The 23300-nt window shown below is 56.5% G+C and overlaps 1 protein-coding gene across 3 annotated transcripts in view; it reads right to left on the bottom strand.

Annotated features, from left to right (window-relative positions):
* Window positions 1–1806: 1806 nt before the first annotated feature.
* Window positions 1807–23300, bottom strand: part of HPCAL1 (hippocalcin like 1) — a 113183-nt gene continuing 91689 nt past the window's right edge. For all 3 annotated transcript variants that reach the window (XM_077844142.1, XM_077844141.1, XM_077844143.1), the window contains exons 3-5: window positions 9108–9503; window positions 6516–6621; window positions 1807–2677 (exon numbers count right to left, since the gene is read on the bottom strand). In XM_077844142.1, coding sequence (XP_077700268.1) covers window positions 2580–2677; window positions 6516–6621; window positions 9108–9485 — 582 coding nt within the window. In that variant the 5' untranslated portion in view covers window positions 9486–9503 and the 3' untranslated portion in view covers window positions 1807–2579. The remainder of the gene's footprint in view (window positions 2678–6515; window positions 6622–9107; window positions 9504–23300) is intronic.

Here is a 23300-nt window from a genome sequence, read left to right on the forward strand (position 1 = left end):
CCATAGCTTTATGTGCCATTTTGACTGGGTCATGGGTGCCCAGATATTGGGTTAAACATGATTCTGGGTGTGTCCACGTGGGTGTTTCTGGATGACATTAACATTTCAGGGGGTCCAGTAAAGCGCGTGGCCCTTCCCAGTGTGGGTGGGCCTCATCCAGCCTGTTGAATAGAACAAGAGTCAGGGAGGGAAATTCTGCTCTGAGGGTCTTGAACAGGGATGTTGACCTCTTGCCTTCAGGCTCGTTCTGGAATTGTGCCTTCGGCTCTCTGGGGCAGAGCTCCAGCTTACGGATCTTGGGACTGTGCAGCCTCCAGAATCACGGGAGCCAATTCCTTAGAATAACTCTGTGTGTGTGTGTGTAAAGCTTATTGATTTCCTATCGGTTCTGTGTCTCTGGAGAATCCTGCGAGGCCAGTCGCCTCCATTCATGCCTCCGCATGCCTAGCATGGAAGCCCTCCCCCACAAGCAGTATATGCATTTAACCTATTTTTGTAAAATTCAAGTCCCTCCCTGAGTGGGGGGAGATTCCCCTGGGCCAGGCGGAGTTGCCAAGGCACCCTCTTGCCATTTTGTAGCAACGGAGGGTGCTGCCCACCAAGGCCCACAGCTGTGGCTGCATGGGGAGCTGCACCGCCAACTAGGCCCTGGCAGTGCCACCGGCTCAGAGGGCACTTACAGATGGCTCGTTGTTTGTGCTCGGGGGCGCGGGCCTTGAAAGATCACTAAATTCAACAAAATAGCCACAGTCCCTGACAGCCTGTGAGGCGGGCTCTGAGCTGCGTGTGCGGCCCACGTACCTAGACCACCTGCCTCTGAGTTGCACCCCCTTCCACTAGTGAAGATCCTGAGGCTCTGAGAGGTCCCGCAGCCCACAGCAGGGGTGACAGACACACGGAATGCCAATCCTCCTCCCCCTCCCCCCCGCCACACCCTTTGGGGAAGGTAGGCCCTCCTCAGCCAAGGGTGCATCTTGACTGGCCCATCACGGTCACCTCACACCCCCACCTAAGGCACTGATGTGGGTTTCAGCCACTGAGAGGTGAAGCTGGTGAGGAGGGGGCGGGGGAGAGAATTCTGGAAAGTTCTCCCTCTCCAGGAAGAAGAGAAAAGAGGGCTGCTCCTCTTCCAGCCTGTGGAATGCTGTGTCAGCCGTACTGTGGGGACCCACAGGAGCTAAGCGTGACGACCAAAGCTAAATGTGAGACTAGGGGGCGGGGGGAGGCAGCGCGGGGGGAGGCAGGGCGGTGGGGAAGGTGGAGGGAACCTGGGAGCCCCGGGGATGCTCTCGCCAGCTGCTGAACTGGCCAAGCCTACAGAGCGCTGCCTTTGGACCTCTCGACGTAGGAATCAAACATTCCTGTGATGGAAGCACCTCCTGCTAGGTTTTCTGCTGCTGGGACCAGAGGTGTCCTTCCAGTCACCAGGTCTCCCTCCCGGCCCGCGCTGAAGCCCCTGGTGCCCGCTCTGTCCTCAGAGGGCATGTGCTGTCCTGTGACCTTGCTGATGACATGGGCACAGGGTGGGACAGTTGGGGAGGGAGGCACGCAGAAGCCTGACTGTCCAACCTGCCAGGGACGGTCATCTGTTATTTCCACAAATATTTCTTGGCATGAATGGGGCGGATCCTGGAGAACAGGCTGCCCGAGATTTACAGACAGAGGGAGAGCTACAGGGACACGAGAGAGGAGCGGAGTTTACCAACGGCAACCCGACCCGCTGCATCTACCTTGACCCCAGAGTCCTGAGCACCACGGACGGCAACGGGGGCTCTCACGGGCCAACACAAAACTCAGAGAATTCCGTTTATTTGATCATTTTTAATACGGGAAATGCCAGACCAATCAACAGGGAGGACAGACCCTACACAGATGCCTGCGCTCACTACGTGGACGGGACGGTCTCCACGGCACTGGGCACGCATGCATTTCCTTGGAAACGGGCAGATTGAGAGCGCATAAATACCACAACATAACCAGGCTCGGGGGCGATCACAGGCCACGAGGGAACCACGCTTTCACGGGCAACGGAGGCATGAAATACGGGACCTACACGGGCACATCTCACTTCACCAGAGGCATAATTTACACATGAGAAGAAAGGAGGCCACAGTATATGTACGTGCAAGCAGCTTTGGTCAGAGGAAACGGACGAGCGAGGTGGAGCCATGCACGGGGAGGGCTTGCCCGTCTGCTCTCGCTCCATCCTTGTCCCCACCTTTCCCACGGTCACCTGCGAGATCACAAAACAGAATAGCTGGCCTTGTCTCGATCTTAGGAAGTCCCATCAGTGTCCCCAGCGGCATCTGGGCTCCCGGGGAGGAGAGGTGCCCCAGGAGCCAGATCTGTGAGCCCTGCGTGTAAACACATCCCCGGGGGGCGCCCTGGGGGGGGCAGGGGGGCAGGAGGAGGCCCGAGTGGGGAGGAGGGAGGCGCAGCCACCAGGCCAGGGCAGGTGCCGTGTCGCCCGGGCCCGGCCGGAGAGCAGGAATGGTGGAGGAGGCATCCACTTCTGCAAGCAAAGCTGAAACGGCGAGACAAGCCTGTGTTTCTCCGCCACTGTCCGGACGCCCGGCCCCTCAGAACTGACTGGCGCTGCTGGGGTCGCACTGCAACAACCGGACGATGGACGGGTCGCTCTTGGCACCTTTAATGAACTCTTCCAGGGACAGCTTGCCTGTGGCAGGGGAGAGAGGAGAGATGGGGTGAGCTGGTGCTCGGGGGTCTTCTCGCTTCCCGAGGTCAGGGACGCTGCTCCCGTGGCGGGGGCGCCCCGTCTGGTCTAAGTGTCGCACCTTCCGGGAGCTGGACGGCAGTGAGCCTCCACTCACTTGGCACGCGTTTCTGGAAAATCCCTTTTGGCTCCCACGGCTCACAGCAAAGCACTGGATGGCTTAAAGGACACCCCACCTAGCTGGACCGGGGCTGTGGCTTGTGGGACAATTTCGATCCTGTTAGAAGCCACCCCAGGCTTTACTCAAGAGAGCTGTGGCTTGGGGAGCCTGGAGGGCTCAGAGGTTGAGCGTCTGCCTTCAGCTCAGGGCATGATCCCGGGGTTCCGGGATCGAGTCCTGCATTGGGCTCCCTGCAGGGAGCCTGCTTCTCCCTCTGCTGTGTCTTTGCCTCTCTCTGTTTCTCATGAATAAATAAATAAAATCTTGAAAAGAAAAAGAAAGCCGTGGCTTGCCCGGAAAGAACATGAGAGGCCTGTGTCTCATCCATAACTGATTCAGCTGAGGGGACCATGGCTCAAGGGGGGGCGGTGCGGGGGGACAGCTGGGGTCCCCCTCCCTCACTGCCCAGCGCCTGGTCTCCCCTGGAGGCAGCAGGCCCTGGCTGCTCGCGGGCAGGATCGCTCTGTGCTGCGTACTATCGCCCTTTGGGGTGAGGGACTAGGGCAGGCTGGCGCGCTATGGGTCCAGCTGGGGCTCCCTCCCTGCTCTCCTTCCTGCACCACCGACCCCGTGACTGCTGGAACCAAGAGCAGGAAAGCGGGTTTTAAAACTGAAGCGCGTTCCGGAGGAGCCGATGCTGGGGACACATGGGTGTCCCCCTCGGTGGCCCCTCTCCCAGGACACACACGGGGAAGGACCTAGGCTTGAAGCTGGCTCTGTTCTGGGGGCTGTGAGCTGTGCTGACGTGGATCCCACAGGACAGCAGTAAAGGGAATAAGGAGCTCGTGGCCCCCACCACGCCGCCCCGGGGCCAGCTACCACCCTCTCCCGTCTCAGGATCTTCAGCCCCGACCTGGCCCGGAGGACGCACTCAGCGAGCCGCTGCCAGGGAGCCAGGTGAGGGATCCAGGATCTGGAAGGGGGATCCAGGCTCCCAGGCAGAGACCTCCCAGCAGCCCACTGCCCGAGAGGTACACCCCCTCCTCCTAGGTTGGGGGGCGAGCAGCAGGGGGCCGGCAGGCTGGCTCCAGGGGAGATGAAACAACACCCAGGCTGAAGGATGGGCTGGGAAGCACCCCCTTCAACGGGGAAATTCTCCAGGACCCTCTGCTTACTTACACGGCTGGGGGGCAGGGGGGGCTATTGGGCTTTGCTGCTTTCCTATGGTTGGTGGGGACATTTACTCCCCCACCCTCTGACCACTCAGGGCGAGGAGCTCCTGAAAGCACAGCCCCCGCCTCCTGGCAGACAGCAGGGGCGGGTGAGGGACCGAGGGGGGCCCCGAACGGCTCTGGGGGTTCCTGAGCACGGTCTGGGGCTGTTCGGCGGCTGTCAGGGTGTTCCCGGCGCTCGCTGGTCTCAGCTCACGGGTACGGCCAGGACGGGTGTGAACAGGAGAGGGTTGTGCTGGAGAACACCTGCCAGGTGCCCCGACCCCTGGGGGAGGCAGGGAAGGTGAGACAAAGCACAGGGCCCCACCCGCACCCCTGCCTTCACCCTTGTCTCTCCATTGAGTCTCCCTTCCGTCCCCAAGCTGCGGGACAGACGGACACTGGGGCCCACACAGGTGCCCCGACTCACTACGTCAGACTCAGGTTCACAAGGAGCTGGGAAGGTGCAGGCCCAGCTGGCTCTCGGAGGGGCGGGCGGGCGGTCTCAGGCGGGGGAGCGGGCCGGGGAAGGGGGGGCCGGAGAGCAGTGCCCAGGGCCCTGGGCTCACACTTTCTGGGCAGCACCTCACTGCATCCTCACAACCGCATGAGCCTGGCTTTGTCACCCCCTTTCACAGAGGAGCAAAGCAAGGCTCAGGAGAGCCAAGGCTCGGGGCAGGCCTGTGGGCACCTGGGCCCGTGCCTTGCTACCCTGGAGGGGGGGACAGGTTTTAAATCCGCCCAAGAGCGATGCCGGGCACAAGGCTGTCTTGTTTTACACGTGAGCACGTTTGTGAAGCCATGTGCCGCGTCCGGCGTACTTTCTGTCGCCTGTGGTCACACAGTGAACCCATCCCCGGGCTGGCTCGGTCCTTGGGCTGTTTGCTGAAAGCACTTGAGAGTTTACAGAGCACTTCCTCCTGCATTAGCTTACTTTGCATCTCCAGCACCAGCCGGGGGGCATTTCCTTTTCTTCTCTAAATGTCCCCCTTCTTTACTGTTTGAAAGCAAATCAGACCTGTCTCCGGGACTGCACTTGACAGAGCCCCACGAGGCACGGACCCGCTGTGTCGTGTCGCGGCCACCTGCCCTTACCCAGGTCCCACGGAAGCTCCCCGCTACGGCAGAGGGAGAAATGGGGGCATGTGATCCCTGCGCCAGCAGCGGCCACCGCGGCCTGTGCTGCACCTGCCGGTTCTGCGGCAGCGCGGCCCCGGGGGTCCTGGCACAACTGCTGAAGGCCACTGTGTCCCAGCAGAGCCCCCGGGGGCCAGCGGGGAGCCTGCAGTCTCAGGATGACAGCAAGGGTCCCACCATCCGACCTTTGATCCTTCACCACCCCCCTGACCTGAACAGGGCCCAGGTGCCCCGGGACCCCTGCCTCCCTCCCCTGAGACAGAGACACACCCGTACGGTGCGTCAGTTTCCTGCAGAAAGTTATTTATTAGATCAACAAAGCCTTTGGTTTTCAGGGATGCCCCTTTCAAAGAACAAAAAGTCAATATATGCAATGATATACACAACACTCCCTAAATATCAAGCCAAAGACTGAAAATAAAACTTTTCAACTCCTTTCTTTAATAGAGAGGATCAAGAAGTGACCTGTTTCCTTCCTATAAGGGGTATGAATTCCATTTTACTCAATCTTTCTTTAAATTTTCTTAGCAACTTTTTTTTTTTTTTTTTTTTTTTTTTAATTTTTATTTATTTATGATAGTCACAGAGAGAGAGAGAGAGAGAGAGGCAGAGACACAGGCAGAGGGAGAAGCAGGCTCCATGCACCGGGAGCCTGATGTGGGATTCGATCCCGGGTCTCCAGGATCGCGCCCTGGGCCAAAGGCAGGCGCTGAACCGCTGCGCCACCCAGGGATCCCTCTTAGCAACTTCTTAACAGCTTCTCCACTTCCAGAGAACGTAGCCAATTTAGTAGTAGTTAATTAACTCAGGAAAGCTTGCTGGGATACACAGAAATCATTTTCATGAGCATATAATGATCTGATATATGTGACAGTCTCCCCCGTTTTAGAAGCGGGGACACTCCGGCTCAGGGTGGACAGACCATGGCTTGAGGACAGAGCCAGGATGCAGGCCCGTGTCTCCCTCCCTGACCCTGAATCCCAGCTCTTCCCGCCGTCCAGCTGCCCTGGCTGCGCAAGGCCAGGGGTGACCGGGGGAGGCCTGGGAAGTGCTGACGGGGAGGGAAGGGTCCCCAACACACTGCGGCTCTCAGCGGCCCCTGCTCCTCCTTTTTTTTTTTTTTAAAACTTTATTTTTTTTTTAAGATTTTATTTATTTATTCATGAGAGACACAGAGAGAAAGAGAGGCAGAGACACAGGCAGAGGGAGAAGCAGGCTCCATGCAGGGAGCCCGACACGGGACTCGATCCTGGGTCTCCAGGATCACATCCTGGGCTGAAGGCGGCGCCAAACCGCTGAGCCACCCGGGCTGCCCGCCCCCGCCCCTCCTTACCGTCATTGTTGGTGTCCATCTGTCTGAAGATCTTGTCCGTTCGTTTCTCCGGAGTGGACTCGTCCTCGGGCATTTTCATCACGGAGGACACCATTTTGTATATAGCCTGCAAAGAGACACACAGAAGCATGTGCTCTAAGATTCTGGAATGTTCCTGGGCCGATGGGGCAGGGGTGAGCTTCTGCCCAGCCCACAGCAAGGCACAAAGAGATGGGGATGCGAGAGGCCTTCAGGACCCTTCCTCAGCTTTCTAGAGGAACATTTCTAGAATGTTCCATGGTGACTATCACAGATGGCCTGCTGGGCAAAGGAAGCCAGACCCATTTATGTGAAATTTGAGAGCAAGGAAAACACCACCACAGTGACGGCCCTGAGACTGGGGGCTGTCTGGGGCGGGGGGGGCGGGGAGGTGGGAGGGGATAGTGCAGAGGGAGGTTCCTGAGGGAGCCTTTGGTGGGGAGGGGCTGGGAACGTCTGTAACTCACGAGGGTGGCGGTCATACAGGCGTATATGCACATGACCCACTCCACACTTAGCTGTGAGCATTTTACTCTGACTGTTATACCTCCTTTTAAAGATTTTATTTAATTTATTCCTCAGAGACACAGAGAAAGGCAGAGACACAGGCAGAGGGAGAAGCAGGCTCCCTGCGGGGAGCCCGATACGGGACTCGACCCCAGGACCCCAGGATCACGCCCTGGGCTGAAGGCAGACACTCGACCACTGAGCCACCCAGGTGTACACAGAGTTGTACCTCCGTTTAAAACAAGAAAGATTTCACCCCTGAGACCCATAGGGAGAACCACATCACGAGCCCCAGAAAGGCCAGGCAGCAGGGTGACCAGGTGTCTCCAGAAGGATGGAAAACCTGTTTAGAGCACCTCAAGCACAGGCAGCATGCGTCTCCAGGCCTGGTGGCACCCAGGTGCATCTCCCTGGGGCAGGACATCCCTCTGGGACCGGGCCATGCAGCATGCCCAAGTGCAGAGCCAGGGGCAGCACCAAGCTCCTCCAAGGTCTTGGTGGGCTTCTCAAGTACTTAAAACACAGTCCACGCTGAGAAAGGTATAGGAGGTGGGTGTCCCAGCCAGCAGGCTGAGGCGCCATGCAAGGGGCCAGCGGAAGGGTCTCAGGCTTTCGGGGCCTAGCAGCCAGATCCTATTTGGACAGGCATGGTGCCCGGCCCCACCCCGTACGTGCTGTTTTGAACAATCCCACTTGTGTGTTCGGTTTTGCCCAGGCCGGTCTGCTCAGCCAGACAGGCATGCCCGTTTGCTGGGCAGGCTAGGGTTCTAGGGAGAAAGATTTCTTACTTCTATCCCCTTATAGCTAAGAACCAAAGTGACCATTGAACCGCAGAGTTCCCCAAACCTGTGTTGATTTATTCTGCATGAAAACCACCTATTAGGGCAACGGGTTGGTCACTGTTCAGGCCAGCGGAGGCTGGTTTAGTTCACGGGTTTGACGCTCTTTGCTCAAGACTTAGCCCTGAGCTAAGTCCCTTACGTGTAGAGAATGTACTCCAGGAGTGGGGGCGCAAGGGGGACACCAGGGCAGCAGCTCTGGGGTCCTCCACTCTAACACATGCCTAGGCACCCGATGGAGTGAACAAAACTTGGTTTCTCTCCGAAGAACAGCCTCACCCACCAGAGCTGCTGACAGGTGTGAAGGTGAGGACAAAAGGTCTCACAAAGAGGTGCTCCTCCAGTGTCAGAGCTTATTCTGGGGCGCTAGCGTGTCAGGCTTCCTTCACAAGGGCACGTTCCTGGGGACGTGACAAGCTGAGTGTTGCATTCTCAAACACGGGGATTCGAGAAGGTCTAGTAGGTGCCTTCTGCAAGTATCGAAGGACCTTGCCGTTATAATTTTCAGCTCTAGCTGAAAATTTTTTCCAGCACCTCTCTGAGCCTCAGACTTTGTGAAATGCAGAGAGGGACCGCCCCCCACCCCAGGGGTGTGAAGAAGACAGATCAAAGCCCTTAGGCCAGGCCTGATCCAGAAACACTGGCTCTCATCATTCCAATGGCAAGGACCTTCCTGGTCAGGTGACTGGTGGTCACTTTCAAAGGTACATGGGGAGGGGACCCCTGGGTGGCTCAGTTGGTTAAGCATTTGCCTTTGGCTCAGGTCATGACCCCGGGGTCCTGGGATGGAGCCCCACATCAAGCTCTCTGCTCAGCTGGGGCCGGGGGTGTGTGTACTTCTCCCTCTCCCCAGCCCTGCTCAGGTGCTCTCTAACAGGTAAATAAAATCTTTAAAAATAAGAAAACCTGGGCCCAAGTGGCTCAGTGGTTCAGTGCCTCCTTCAGCCCGGGGCCTGATCCTAGAGATCCGGGATCGAGTCCCACGTCGGGCTCCCTGCATGGAGCCTGCTTCTCCCTCTGCCTGTGTCTCTGCCTCTCTCTCTGTCTCTCATGAATAAATAAATAAAAATAAAATCTTAAAAAAAAAAACCTGCATGAGGCGCAGCAGGTGGCACCGGGCGGGGAGTGAGCCCATGTGGCAGTGAAGGTTCAAGACTAGGGTGGGGGCGGGGGGACCCAGGGGACGGGGTGGGGGGACCCCAGGCCGCCAGCCCTCCCGGGGCCCTACCTGCACGATCTCCAGCATCTCGCTGCGGCTGATGTAGCCGTTGCCGTCCAGGTCGTACATGCTGAAGGCCCACTTGAGCTTCTGCTCCAGCTTGCCCCGGGACGTGACGCTCAGCGCGATGATGAACTCCCGGAAGTCGATGGTGCCATCCCCGTTGGTGTCGAACGTGCGGAAGACGTGCTCGGCGAACTTGGAGGCGTCGCCGTAGGGGAAGAAGTTGGCGTAGATCTTCTTGAACTCGTCCACGGTCAGGTGGCCGGTGGGGCAGTCCTTGAGGAAGCCCTTGTACCACTCCTGCAGCTCGTGGTCCGTGAACTCCGTGTTCTCACGCAGGTCCTGCAGCACCTCGGGCCGCAGCTTGCTGTTCTGCTTGCCCATGGCGGCGGCCGGCTACACCTGCGGGACGGGGGGGGGGGGCGTCAGCGGGGGGCCGAGCGGTGGGCCCTGGGTGTCCCGCACCCGGGCCCAGAGCGCCCCAGCCGTGCGCGGGGTATCTCAGCCGGCCCGGGCCGCCCTGCAGGGAGAGGGGCCCATCGTGCGGCACCGGGGCAAGATGTGGGGGGGGGGCAACTTAAAATCGGTGGAATGAGGGCTTTATCTGGGGCTGTACAAGATTGGAGGATCCAATCCTCACTCTCCTGAGCCTCATCAGCTCCGGGCACAGCGCCTGCTGAGCTGAGGGCACCCCCAGAGCCCTGGGTTCTGAACAATCCTTTCTTAGGCACCACATTCTGTTTTTAGAACCGGTGTCCAGAACCGGTGTCCAGAACAGGTGTCCAGAACCGTTTAAGGAGCCTCCTATTTTGCCTCGGAGAGACTCCCCAGGGCCGAGGGGTGGCTCTAGAATTAGCACCAGGCAGCCCAGGATGTCTCGCATGTTGGCAGTGGAAGGCCAGGTGCCCCTGGGAGCGCAGAACCTGCCCCCCCACAGCAGCTTCCCACACCGCTGGACAGAGGACTGACCCTGGAGAGGCAGCACCTCTAGACGCTAACGCGGATCTCACTTCACCGCCTCATTTCACGTTCCGGCTCCGACAGTAACACAGGACAGTCATCATTTTTCAAGTGTATAGAACAGACAATAAATGTAAAGTGTCTCCTGCCCCCGTCCCAGAGGTGTCCACTTTGAACCGCTTCTGTTACTTATAAGCTCTCCCCCGCCGCACCCCCATTAGGAAAGGGAACAGATGCGGTTCGTCTATTGTCCCTGGCGCTTCCTCCATTGGCCCCTCCTGGGTTTTATTAACTTTATAATACATACCCCTGTTTGTACTTATCTTTATGGCTTTACTTTTTTTTAAGATTTTATTTATTTATTTGAGAGAGAGTGAGCGCATGGGTGCACGAGCAGGGGTGGGGGAGAGACAGAGGGCTGGGGAGAGAGACTCTCAAGCAGACTCCCCACTGAGCACCAAACTCAATGTCGCCTCAATCTCAGGATCCTGAGATCATGACCTGAGCTGAAACCACCAAGATGCGGTAAGATCTCTGTCCTATTGGAAGAAAAGTTCTAGGCCAGGTTGGAGCTCCTGCATTTTCTGCAATCGCTCTTAGGGGCCCACCCAGATGAGCTCCCGGGTCCTTCCAGGTGTCACCATGGAGGACCTGATGACGGCACTCCAGGATGGCTCTGTGCCCAGAGAGCCCCTCTGGGTGGACAGGGCCATGTGTCCCAGGACCCTGCAGTGCAGGGTGTCCAGGACGACCCCGTGTGGAGGTGTGTCTCCTCAGGCACAGTCAGCTTATGGTTGAACTGTGGCCCCCACAACCAAAAAAACAAAAAAAAAGATGTTGAGGTTTAACCCCTAATACCTGTGAACGGGACATTAGTTGTAAATGGAGGCTGCAGATGATCAAATTAGGATGAGGTTATTGGGGTGTCCTTATCGAAAGAGGACATTTGGACACGCACAGAAGGAAGACATGCGAAGAGACAGGGAGAAGAGACACACAGCCAGGTACAAGCCAAGGAAGGCCAGGGGCCTTCAGGAGCTAGAACAGATGCTTCCCCGCAGCCCTCAAGGACCCTGCCCACACCTTCGTTCCTCACTTCCAGCCTCTGGTGCTTCGAGGGAAAACATTCCTGCCGTTTAAGCCGCCAGGTCTGTGGCATCATCGGGGCAGCCAAGTACGACAGCAGCCAGCAGGGAGGTGCATGGCTTCGCTGGGTCAGGTGCCTCTCAGCCCACAGCCGAAGCCCCTTGCCCGCCGAACCCGAGGACCGGAGCCGAGGGCACCGGAGGAAGCCAGCTGGGTGCTGCTGGGGCGTGAGGCCAGGTGCCATCCTCCTCTGCCCGTCCATCTGTCCATCCACAGGCTCTCTACCCACACTCCAAGGTGCCACCCAGATTCAGGCAGCTTTGGGCGAGACCCCGAGACCCGCTCCTGGAGGCTGGGCCCATCACTGAGACACCTGTGCCCACGCCAGCCTCTCAGGGGCATGTTCTCACGCACACACGTCTACACAGCAGGGGAACCTCAGAGTCCACGATCCCTTTATCAACCTGCTAATTGCACCCCTGCTCCTGTCGCTTCTGTTTCAACAGCCTCCCGGCCTCCTCTGAGTCCTGCCACCTAGGACTTTTGAACAACAGTCCGGACTGTCAAACTAGGGCCTGAGACCCCCCTACACGGGGCGACTTGCTGTGTGGCTTCTTGCGGGCAGCCCCACGTCTCTGTGTCTGCAGAGCAATCAGGTGGGTGATGGTCTGCAGAGCCCCGAGCAGCACCCGCCCCGGGGCTCCCGGATGTGACCTGGGACACCCTGAAAACATTGCACGCTTCCAGGCCAGTGTTGCCTGTGCTTCCAATCCTTTAATCAGTTCAGTTGTTCTCAAAGCTGCATATTTTCCACACTGCTCCCGAACACTGTGGATGGGTGCTAGTCAGCATCTAGGGGGGCGGGGGGCACACGAACAGCTGGCCTGAGGCCTCCCGTTGGACCTCCTATCCAAGGCTTCGAGGGCGCCAGAGCCAGGCGCACAGCAGCGTGTGGCCCCGTGTCCTCCAAGGGGGCGCATCTGCTGCTGGCACACGGCCAGAGGGGACCGGCGTGAGCAGGGCGGGCTGCCTCTCCTCTGCTCTGCACTGAACCGGGCCCCCCAAATTCACCTCGGAATGTGGCTGGATGTGGAGAAGGGGCCTTTAAGAGGTAACTGAGGTAAAACGAAGTCATGGGGGTGGGTCCTCATCCAACCTGACTGGTGGCCTGGGACACAGACACAGAGGGAAGGGCCCCGTGAAGTCACAGCAAGACGACGGCCGTCTGCGAGCCAAGGAGAGGCCTCCGAAGGAACCAGACCTGCCGACACCTTGATCTCAGATTTCTGGCCTTTGGAATAGTGAAAAAACCAATTCCTGTTTTGGAAGCTGCCAGGGCTGCGTTACTTTGTCACGACAGGGCCAGGCGGCCAGGCTCCGAGGAGGTTCCCAAGGCCCCGATGTGACCCGCCAGCAGCAGGGACAGCCAGAAGGTCTGTGGACTGGGGGACACTTCGGCCTCTTGTCAGACATGCCACATAGATCAGTTCATCCTCAGCAGCGAAGAAGAAACAGCCCCGGGGGCTCTGGAGGCCAGGCCAGCACCCCGCCCAGGTCTGTCTGGCCCATGGGGAGGCCGGTCCAGGGGAGGCCAGCGTGCTCGCCAACAGGCCGCCTTGGATCCTTAACGGCACATCCTTTGCCTGGTTAGCGTCCTGCCCTTTTCACCATGGAGACAAGCGGCCTTCTGTGAAGTTCAGGACCGGTCCCCTTAGAATCCACTCACCTGACTGCGACCAAATCACAGCTCAGAATGATGTATCAGTAGCCTCAGAACTACTGATATCTGTGTCCTAGGTTCTTCCAGATTCCATAGAAATGCCAAACTCCTCACGCCTCCTCTGCCCAAGATGGCAAATGTTTATGGAAAGGAAAGTACCAGGTTGGGAAGAGGGACAAGCGAGGTCAACCTGAAGCTAGAAGGTCACAGCAGGCAGAGGGTGTGCCCGGGAAGCTGCTTCACACTTTCCCAACTCCTTTCCACGTGGTGTGTCCCTGGAAGGTGATACACGAGACTGAGAATGTCGCCTCCTGTGTTCCTTCCTGGGCTGATAGCCTAAGATCCCTGGGTCTGGAGGCCCCAGGCTAAGATTCCTGCATCTGCATTTGAGGTGGGGGAGCATCTCATACAAGAGGTGATGACGTCAAAGGAGTCCAGGACGGTGGTACAGCGTTCCCTGGAAGAAACTTGGAAACATGTGGTGTGCAAATCTGTGTGCCTCACCACGTCCTGTACCGTGTCCTGAGTCATTTAACCATGGGAATGCTTGCCCACATGTGTCCCCCTGCCAGTGGTCTGCTCCTGCAAAGCCCAAGCCCAGGAGTGCAAGCCATCCTTGCCCTCAGCATGTTCTCAGGGCCTGGCGCCAGGCTGGGTGCATAGTGGGTGTGCAGTCTACTCTAGTCCCACTGGGTCATCTGAATGCCCAGGGACGCACCTCCTGGTTCTCAGTGCTCTGGGCTGCTTATGACACAGGTGCCTATGAATGGGGCACAAAACAGTGACTCATGGTGGGGGGTGCTCCAGGGAGGAATGAGTGATTCCTCATTCCCGTGGGGTGTGTAGGTAGTTTGCCTAGGAAGACAGCATGAGGAATCAAAGCTGAACAACAAGGACTTTATTTTTTTTATTTTTATTTTTTTAAGATTTTATTTATTTACTCATGAGAGACAGAGAGAGAGAGAGAGGCAGAGACACAGGCAGAGGGAGAAGCAGGCTCCATGCAGGGAGCCCGATGTGGGACTCGATCCCGGGTCTCCAGGATCACCCCCTGGACTAAAGGCGGCGCCAAACTGCTGAGCCACCCGGGCTGTCCCAAGGAGGACTTTAAAAGGCACTGGAGGTTGAGGCAGCTGGGTGGCTCAGTCGGCTAAAAGTCCAACTCTTGACCTCATCTCAGGTCTTGATCACAAGGTTGTGAGCTCAAGCCCCACAGTGGGCTCCACGCTGGGAACGGAGCCTACCAAAACAACAACAACAAGCCCAAAACCCAAACCAAAAAGCCATGGAGGTCAACCCTCAAAGGCCACCTCTAGGCAGGTTCCAGGCACTGGGAAGGTGGGGGCCATGCTTGGCCAGGGTAGGAGGGTGCAACATTATCTCCATCTTAGAGACAAGTTATCTTGTCTTAGTGACAAGTGAGGTTTCCAGGGGGGACACATGCTGGTCTGTGACCTTCCCTGTGGCCCCCTTCATTGCCCAGGTCAGTGCGCAGTGATGAGGCCACTATGGTGCTCCCAGCTGGTATCTACCCCATCATGAAGCGGAGCCCATGAATATGAAATAAAGCCCCATGTACACTGCCAGTCCCTAACTGAGCCAGCTCACATGTGCTTACCAAAGACTCAGATGAAATAGTTAATACAAAGAGCCTCATTTTATCTCTCTCCTGGAGGCTCTCGGCCCAAAGCACGCAGCCTCGCAGGGACCCAGGATGGTGGGACGCTACATGCACGGTGACCCCTATCTTTACTAATTAAGTCAAGGAGCCGTTATTGACGACTGGCTGGCTGGGAAGATGGATGATAAAAAGCCAGCCTTTCTGCAAAAACAAAGCAACCACCCCGTTTCTCAGCAGAAATGCACCCCCCACCCCCAGCCCTGGTGGTCAGGGCTCATCCTTCATCTGTAGACCAGAAAATCTTGCTTTCATCTCCACTGATGGATGGAGTGAAGAATGGGGCGTGCCAGGAAGGGCGATCAATTCAGGATCAGAGCCACCTCTCACTTGGCTTGAAAAGCCTCGTGACCACGCAGGGCTTGGATGAGACAGGCAACAGCCTTCTGAGCATGTCAAAGATAACATTTTAATTCCCAGTAATGAAAGAATGGGGAGAGAGTTAATGTAGCGCTTACATCCATCCACCTCTCTGGCTCTTGGTTACTCGGTTATTTGTTCTTAATGTGCTAAATTGTAAAGAAGGAAAAAAAGTGCGGACGTGTAGCTGGGGAGCCTTATGAAAATATTTAACCCGAAGTAGGTATTGCCTGCAAATTAAAGCTTGTTTAATGGCGTAATTCTCCCAACCACTCGGTGAGGCTCCTGGGAACCCAATACTTGAATGTGTCATTAATCACCGCTCCACACCGGCTGCTGGCGTGGGTCGACATTTCATCCATTGCTTTAAAATGCTTCCATCAGGTTCGATCTCCAGAGCTCACCAGGCCAAGCCGACTTCCAAACACTTGGAGTGAAAGTGATGGAAAAGATGGAAGGAACCAAGTCCTTAGATAAAGGCCAAAGCTCAGGATGAGGCTGGAGGCGCATCCCTGGGGAATCTGACCTTCAGGGAACCAGAGGGCTCTCCTGAGACGAGCACTTATCCTGCCCGGGGTAGGACAGCAGAGTAGAGGCTGGAAGGACAAGAGGGAAACAGGCCTTTGGGGCTGTTCCTCATGCGTCACAAGACCCACGGTTCTTTCTCCTGGTGACCCATTAACAAATGGGCAAATGCTGAGAATTTTCTGCAAGTAAGTGGGTGAGAGGCAAGCGGCATGCGGCCTTGGCTTCTAGTGCAGCTGCTTTGAGGAGGGGCCAGTCCCATGCCATGGGGTCTGGGACGAGGCCAGGGCCCCCCCAGAGGGAGCCGCGTGCTTGGGGCGGACACTAGGGGCGCAGATACCAGGCTTCCCAGCCCCGCCACGCCTCCTCCACCCCACAGGTGCCTCAGTTTCTCTGTCCATAAACCAGATTTGTCCAATACATAATCACCAGCCCCACGTGGCCATGGAGCTCGTAAAATGTGGCCCGTCTGACTTCATGTATGTGCCCTACGAGTAAAAATACATGCTGGCTTTCGACAGCTTAGTACATAAAAATAATGTAAAATATCTCATGGTAATTTTCCTATCCTGCTTACATGGGGAATGATAAGTGACACCGTTTGAGATATCGTGAGGGAAGTGGATCATGTGGGTAACATTAATCTCTCTCTCTCTCTCTCTCTCTTTTTTTTTTTTTTAACTTTCTTCTTGTGGCTACTAGAAAAGTTAAAATTACATATGAATGTGGCCCGTACTCTATTTCTACTGACTGCTCAGCCCTGGGTAGATCCTTGGGACACTGGATCTGGGGCCACCAACACGGACTCTGGAAGCTCATTAGCACTCTGTTTTCAGGCCCTCCTGGCTAACGGCAGCCCTGCGGGGGGAGGTGCCCATGAATGAAGGATCACGGCATTTGCATTTCCCAATTTCCCAGTTTCTATTTTCAGCAGCTTCAAGAACTTTCCTGGAGGCCGGCTGCAATGATGGTGCAGGTCCCTAAGGTGTACGGTGGACGGTCAGGAGTGGCAAAAAGTGTCCCCTGAGGGAGGACAGCTGAAGCCCCCCACCCCCCGCCACCCCGAGCAAGATCTGCGCCAAGAGGCAGGAGGTCAGTGACAGTTATAGGGTGCGCCCAGATCCAAATTCAGCCCACTGACTTCCAGGAGCCTGTTTTCAGGCGGCTTCCTGAATACCTGCTGCATCCAGTTTTATCAGCCAGATGGGCTCCAGGCCAGTGACCTCTGGTTGAGAAATCTAACTGAAAACCCTCTTGACTTCTGTACCCATCCCAGCAGCTTAAATCCTCAGGGCTCCCCAAAGCTTAAAAAAATAATACATAAAAGAAGGGAGGGAGAGAAGGAGGGAGGGAGGGGAGGAAGCTGGCCAAGACCTAGAACTCCCCTTCCCGCCTAGACCCTTCCTTCCTACTTAGCAGAGGTTGAAATGCTCTACATGAGCCTGGGTGAAAGGAAAAGGTGGAGAAAAGGAGAGAAAACCCCCAAGAGAATGTTCTTTCCCTCGCAGAAGCTAATACAACAGGAAGAGGAACTGTGCGTGCCTCTCCCCATACACCTCGTGCCTCTGAAAACACAGGCTCATCCATACGGCTGCTCGCCTCAGCTGTCCAGCAAACTTCTACTCAACCACCAAAGCCCAATTCACATGCAATCTATTCAGGATGTACATCCCAGCCCCCAGCAATTGCTCTCCTCCGCATCTAATGCCACTTTTTTTTTTTTTTTTTTTTACCTATTTCTATCATGATCTCAACTTTTGTAACATTTTTTACTTGTGTTTTCTCCCCCCTCTCTTTCCTCAATAAGCCTCAGCTTATTGAGGAAAGAGAATGCCTCATTCATGCCACAGCATGTTCTAGCCTCAGGGCCTTTGCATCTGCTGTTCCCTCTGCCTGGTCTCAAGGTACATTCCCTCAACGTTTATATCTTTATTGGAATCCTCTTGGGGGTTGCCTCATCCAAGGAACTCATCTCAAATAGCATCAGCCCTCACACCCTAGTCCCTCCCCCTGCCCCCTGGTCATAGCATTTCCTACTACCTGGCACTGTACCGACACAATTATTGACCCTGCCTCCTTTTGTTCACCACTGTATCCCCACATTGCCCAGAACGAGGCCTGGCACACAATGAGTGCTCGGTTAATATATCTGAAGCAATGGTTGTCTGCTCCAGGGGCCTAGCACTGGGCCTGGATGGACGAGTGGATGAATGAGTGAATGCGTTTCTTCCAGGACCCTCTTGCTCTAACATTTTGTGACTTCTCCAGTATTAGGGATACAGGAAGGAACATCATGGCTCAGGATGGCAAAGCGCTCTCTTGCTCAGCTTTGAAGCTCCAAGAAGGAATGTTCTGTAATTCAGACTTGGGTATTTTGAAAAGCTCCATTTAGGGCAGCCCGGGTGGCTCAGCGGCTTTGCACCGGCTTTGTACCGCCTTCGGCCCGGGGTGTGATCCTAGAGACCCGGGATTGAGTCCCACATCGGGACTCCTGCATGGAGCCTGCTTCTCCTTCTGCCTGTGTCTCTGCCTCTCTCTCTTTCTCTCTCTCATTAATGAATAAATAAAATCTTAAAAAAAAGAAAAGAAAAGAAAGAAAAGCTCCATTTACTGGCACGAGAGCAGCCATAGCAGAGGAGAGGGCCTGCCTGGGGCAGGTCAGACCCGGGCGTCCATTCACCAAACCGGTGCCATCTCCTCCTGGCCCCATGAACACGCCCCCAGCTACGTGGCCTGGCCAGGGTCCTCTCCGCCCCCTCCAGCTGGGATCTTTCACCCAGAACAACATCACTGCTACTTGAGTCTCCAGGGAAGGAGCTCTTCGAGCTGCTTGCCCAGTGGAGGAAGATAGGTTAGTGGAATAGACATAAATGAGCCTCTGGGGAGAAAAGGAGGAGGAGAGAGGAAGAGGAAATGCTCAGGAGAATGATCTTCTCCTTGTAGAATCTGTTAACACAACAGGAAAAGAACTCTAGGCAGGATCCAAAACAAGACCATGGGATTTTTCTTAACACCCAAACCACCACATACGACCATCCGTATGTGAGATCCAGAGTTTGAGGCTCCCGGGGGCAGAGCCCCACTGCCAGGCTGGGGTGGGAGTGAAGTCTCTGAATCTCCCTTCTGTGCCAGGTGTGGGATCACCTGGATGAACAACAAAGACCCTTCTCAGTGCCCGAAGCCCCTCTGGCCCCCTACCCTCCATGAGCCCTGGGGGCAACGTGTGCAATGAGGCTGACTTAGGGGGGACCCGGAGTGCAGGGCGGGATCAGAGCCAGCCTGTCCCCAAGCATCGGCTGGGAGGTCTGATAGGCAAGGTCTGAGCCAGGCCTCCAGGGGCTCTCCAGGTGGGCGGACGAAGGGAACAGCGTGTGCCAGGGCGCGGAGGCCGGGAGAGAGCCCAGCCGAGGCCACACAGCGACGTGCTTGGTGAGCAGGACTGTAGAACAGGGCAGCCCTGAGGACAGGGTGTGTGTGTGGGGGGGGAGCCGGGAGAGCGCCGGCAGGCAAGGCTTGCAGCGCCCCTCACCATCCCCAGTGAATACCCAAGCCCCATGAGGCGCTCAGGATGAGACAAGCAGCCGAGGACTCAGAGACTATGACTATTCGATCGTCCACACGATCGAGCGAACCCCCCAAAATGCCCCTTACAGGGATCGGAGCCCAGCAGGGCTAACTGCTCTTTCAACGGAAGCTGCCCTAGCAGGCTGAAGGCCCCAGCTGGTCTGAGATTTCAGAAGCCCCCTGACCATCCCCTCCATAGATCTGACCCCGCTTCAGCCAGGCCTGGGGGCACAGAGCTGGTGGAGGGGTCCCCACCCTGCTCAGCTGAGCTTCTCACGCGTGGGGATTTGAGACACCAGCCCCCACACATCCCCCAGGTTCCTCGTGTCCAGCTGCAGAAGGTCTCCAGCAGTGACCAAGCCTGCGTGCGACAGACCCATGTGGCCTGTGGCAGAGCGAGTCTGCGATTCTACGCTGACACTCCCGGCCAGGATGTGAACCCCAGTCCTTCCACCCCTGCAGGAGGGAAACGCACCCTAGTAGGCTGCGCTTACACACCTTGGCCAGGGGTGCAGCTCTTTGGGGGCAGAGGGTGCACTGGGCCAGACCCTGGGGTGCGGGGGTTCCCAGCCTCAGGGACCTCAGATCAAGCGTCTGCTTGCTCTTCTGTCATGGGACCAGAATGCCTGCTCGGGTGGCAGCTGCACATAAGGGGCCACACAGGGCAGCAGGTGCAAAGAGCACAGCCAACCCTTCCCAGGCTCCCCTAACTGGCCTTACAGTCTTGGCTGTCTCCTAACTTCTCTGGGCCTCAGTTTCCTGAACTGTAAATGGGAAGAACAGCCCATGCCTGCTGGTGTCACCATGTAGCCGTGAGGATAAAGGGAAACGATGGGCGTAAAGGGACTGACCAATTTAAAGCATCACACAAATATCTGGAGGTTACGTCACAGCTTTTAGGAAACAAGAAATGTGTGAGGCACTTAATGAGTTTAATTGCAGTACTGAGAAGAGCCAGGCTGGAGGCTGAGGCTGAGGCTGAGACTGAGGCTGGAGGCTGAGACTGAGGCTAGAGGCTGAGGCTGAGGCTGAGACTGAGGCTGGAGGCTGAGGCTGAGGCTGAGGGTGAGGCTGAGGCTGGAGGCTGAGGCTGAAGTTGGAGGCTGAGGCTGAGGCTGAGGCTGGCCAGAGCTTGGAGCTCGTGGGTCGCCTGCATTTCTCGCAGACACTTCTTGCCCGCATGACCAGCACCAAGCATGAAAACCTGGGATCCCAGAGGCACAGACACATCCAGTGCGGGTGAGGGTCAGTGAAATCTAATTCCTGTTCTTCAGAGAAAGTGAGGGGAAAGGACAGAAGAAGGGGACGTCCTCTGATGGCACAGCAGAGCCTCCAACCAGCTCGTGCTGCCCGAGGTGCAAGTCTGGCAAAGCCGCCTGAGGACCGGTGGGCTCTCTGCCCTAGCTGGCCTCGGGGCCCTGTGAACCACCCCACCCCGGGGGAGAGAGAGGCAGGGGGAGCCCCTCAGGGAGCGGATGGGCCCTTCTCTAAGGGCAAGACGTCTCCTGGGGAGTCTGTGGCTTCTCCGTGGTTTGGGCCCGTTTAAGCAGGTACACGGAGGGGCCTGTTTCCTCACAAGACAAATGTCCTGAGGGTCAGGGAGCTTTGCAGATACTGAGGCACGGGTCTGGAACTCGCCCAGAGCAAAACCCAGCATTCCGAGAAGGCTGAGCTGCTCCGATCTGTGAGGACGGGGTGTGCACACACAGGTCGCACACAGCACACGCCCCTCACCAGATACCACACACACACACGCACACACCACACCCTGCCATACCGCAGGCACCCCCCCACACACTGATCATATCTTTGATGCATGCACACCACGCGAACCACACCACATACCACACCACGCCACACAGCACATACACCACACACACATATACACATACACACAACACACACCCCGCATATATATAATCATGAATGCACACAGCACACACAACATGCGCCCCCCCTCCGTCCATACTGGGTGTGGTACCCCACTACTGACTGTCCAAATGCCTCAGTCTGTTCACTGGCTCCCAGTGGAAGAGAACCCAGGCCTGGGTGGGCACGGGTGGAGGCTGTTGCCAGGACGAGGGCCTTTCCAACAATCAGTGGGATTTCACTCCTGGGAATGTTCTTAGCTTAGAGAAAATAGTAGGGGCACCTGGGTGGCTCAGTCGGTTATGTGTCTGCCTTTGGCTCAGGTCATGATCCTGGGGTCCTGGGATCGAGCCCCGTGTGGGGCTCCCTGCCCAGTGGGGACTCTGCTTCTCCCTCTCCCTCTGTCCCTCCCCAAGCCTGTGCTCTCTCGGTATCTCTCTCTCTCAAATAAATAAATACATAAAAATTTTAAAAAACACAATTAAAAAGAAAAGAAAATAGGATGGGCCACGTTCACCATTCACTCATTCACTCCATGGCCATCTGACCCTCGCTGAACTTGCACAGAATCGTTACGCACCAGGACCTGAGGCTGTAAAAAGGGAGCCGCTGTGGGCCCAACATGAAGAGCAGGCCGGAGCATATGCCGCGGCAGGTGGGGGACAGGCCTTGGAGCTGCCATCTGGGGAGACATTCTCCCAATGGGGAAGGGTTGAAGGCGGCGTCCGAGGAGGAGCCCACAGTGTTCGAAGAGGTGTGGGTGAGAGCGTGAAATAGCACGTTGCGGCTGGAGAAAGGCTGGCTCAGGGCACGTGGCCGAGAGCTGGGCAGGGCCAGCCTTGCGACTTTATCCTGGGGGTGCAGGGAGAACCACCAGCAAGCACCTGGGCCCTACCTCCCAGGCCTGGGGCTGTTACCTCTTGGGCACCTTCATGAGCAACGACTGGCCCAGCATGTAACGGTACTGAACGGTATAGGACAGTATGGGACAAATGGTTAGATGAACAAATGTAGGGAATGGGGAAGAGGGGCAGCTAGGGGACAGAAGAAAAAATACCATCAAATCCTAGGAATTCAGACTAATTAGTCAAAGGGTAGCTCACATTTGTCATGTTCGAGTCAAAAAACACCAAAAAAGTGTCTCTGAGTTCTTCCTCAGGTAACGGGCAAGGGCTGGACCCGACAGCTCTGCGAGGTAGATGAGTGGGCACGTGTAGCAAGGAGAGAAGTTAGTTGCTATGAGCACAGCTGTCATTCCCAACCTCAGATCAGAGGCCGGGGAGGCCCTGTGCCTCGAAGCACTGCTTTCTTCGTCTGTGGATGATGACTTTGGACTACATGGCCCCGAGGCACGTTTGAGCCCCGTGGAAGCTTCTATAGGACCTGGCAAGTCCACTCGCTTGGCTGGAATGTATGTCCTTCTCCCCAGGATCTTGGTTGGCAGATCCATCGGCTTAGCTCCCTCCCTAGTAGATGTTGGAAAGCTAATTCCTGCCAGGTTCCCGCTTGAGTGACACCAGAATTCACTTTTCATGGGCCCCAAACGAACGGCTCCCAAATTTTGAATTCACGTGCCCCAAATGAAGGAGCTCTCGCCACCTTCTAAGACATCTCGGATAGAAACTGTCGTTAAGAAATGTCATCATAGATGTTAGATTTCCACGTTTTCAAGACACATGTGGGCCCCGGGGGCTCTGTGGGCGCCGACAAGTGGCTCTGTCCGCAGGAAAGTCCACCCAAGGGGGTGCTGCCCGCAGCAGAGCTCCCGGGGGGCCAGCCGCCGCCAAAGGCCGGTTTGGTGCCGCTTACTTATGGCTCAGCTCACTAATCCAGAAATTTTTTTCATTTTTTTTTTTTTAAACTTGGAAGGAAACTTCCAGTGAAGCATATCATATGCTATTTGATTAATGTTTAATGTCTTTGGGAAGAAACAAAAACGGTAGGTCCTTCTCTACATAAATGGCATCAGCCCGGCTAAAACACGAAGGCGCTCGAACGGTGACGGGCCAGCCACCCTTCCTGACCCAGCCTTGGCCTGCCGTGACGGGGGCAGTGTTTAGAATCAGGAGCGCGTGCGGCTCATAAAAGCGGCCCTTTGCCATTCTTCCTCTTTAAATCCCAACATCAGAAGCCAGAGATTGTGCAGAGAGAGCCAGGAGCGAGTGAGAGACGCGGTGCCAGGTGCTGCGAGTACCAGGACAGGGTGCTCGTAGGCAGCTTACGGTCTACCGGGGAGGCAAGGCACGAGTTCTTTCTTGGCTGTGGGAGCTCTGGGCCTGGGTGGAAGGAGGGGCAGGGCTCCAGGAGGGACCCCAGATTCTGGCTTTCAGGTGGAGGCCCATGTCCTTTCCTGAGCCCTTCCCCAAGGACGCGGAGCTGAGGTGCACTCACGCAGAGCGCGGCTGGGAATACGCCTGTAGCCAGTGAGCACAGCGCC

This window comes from Canis aureus, chromosome 12, assembly GCF_053574225.1.
Source record: "Canis aureus isolate CA01 chromosome 12, VMU_Caureus_v.1.0, whole genome shotgun sequence".
Classification (NCBI taxonomy): domain Eukaryota; kingdom Metazoa; phylum Chordata; class Mammalia; order Carnivora; family Canidae; genus Canis; species Canis aureus.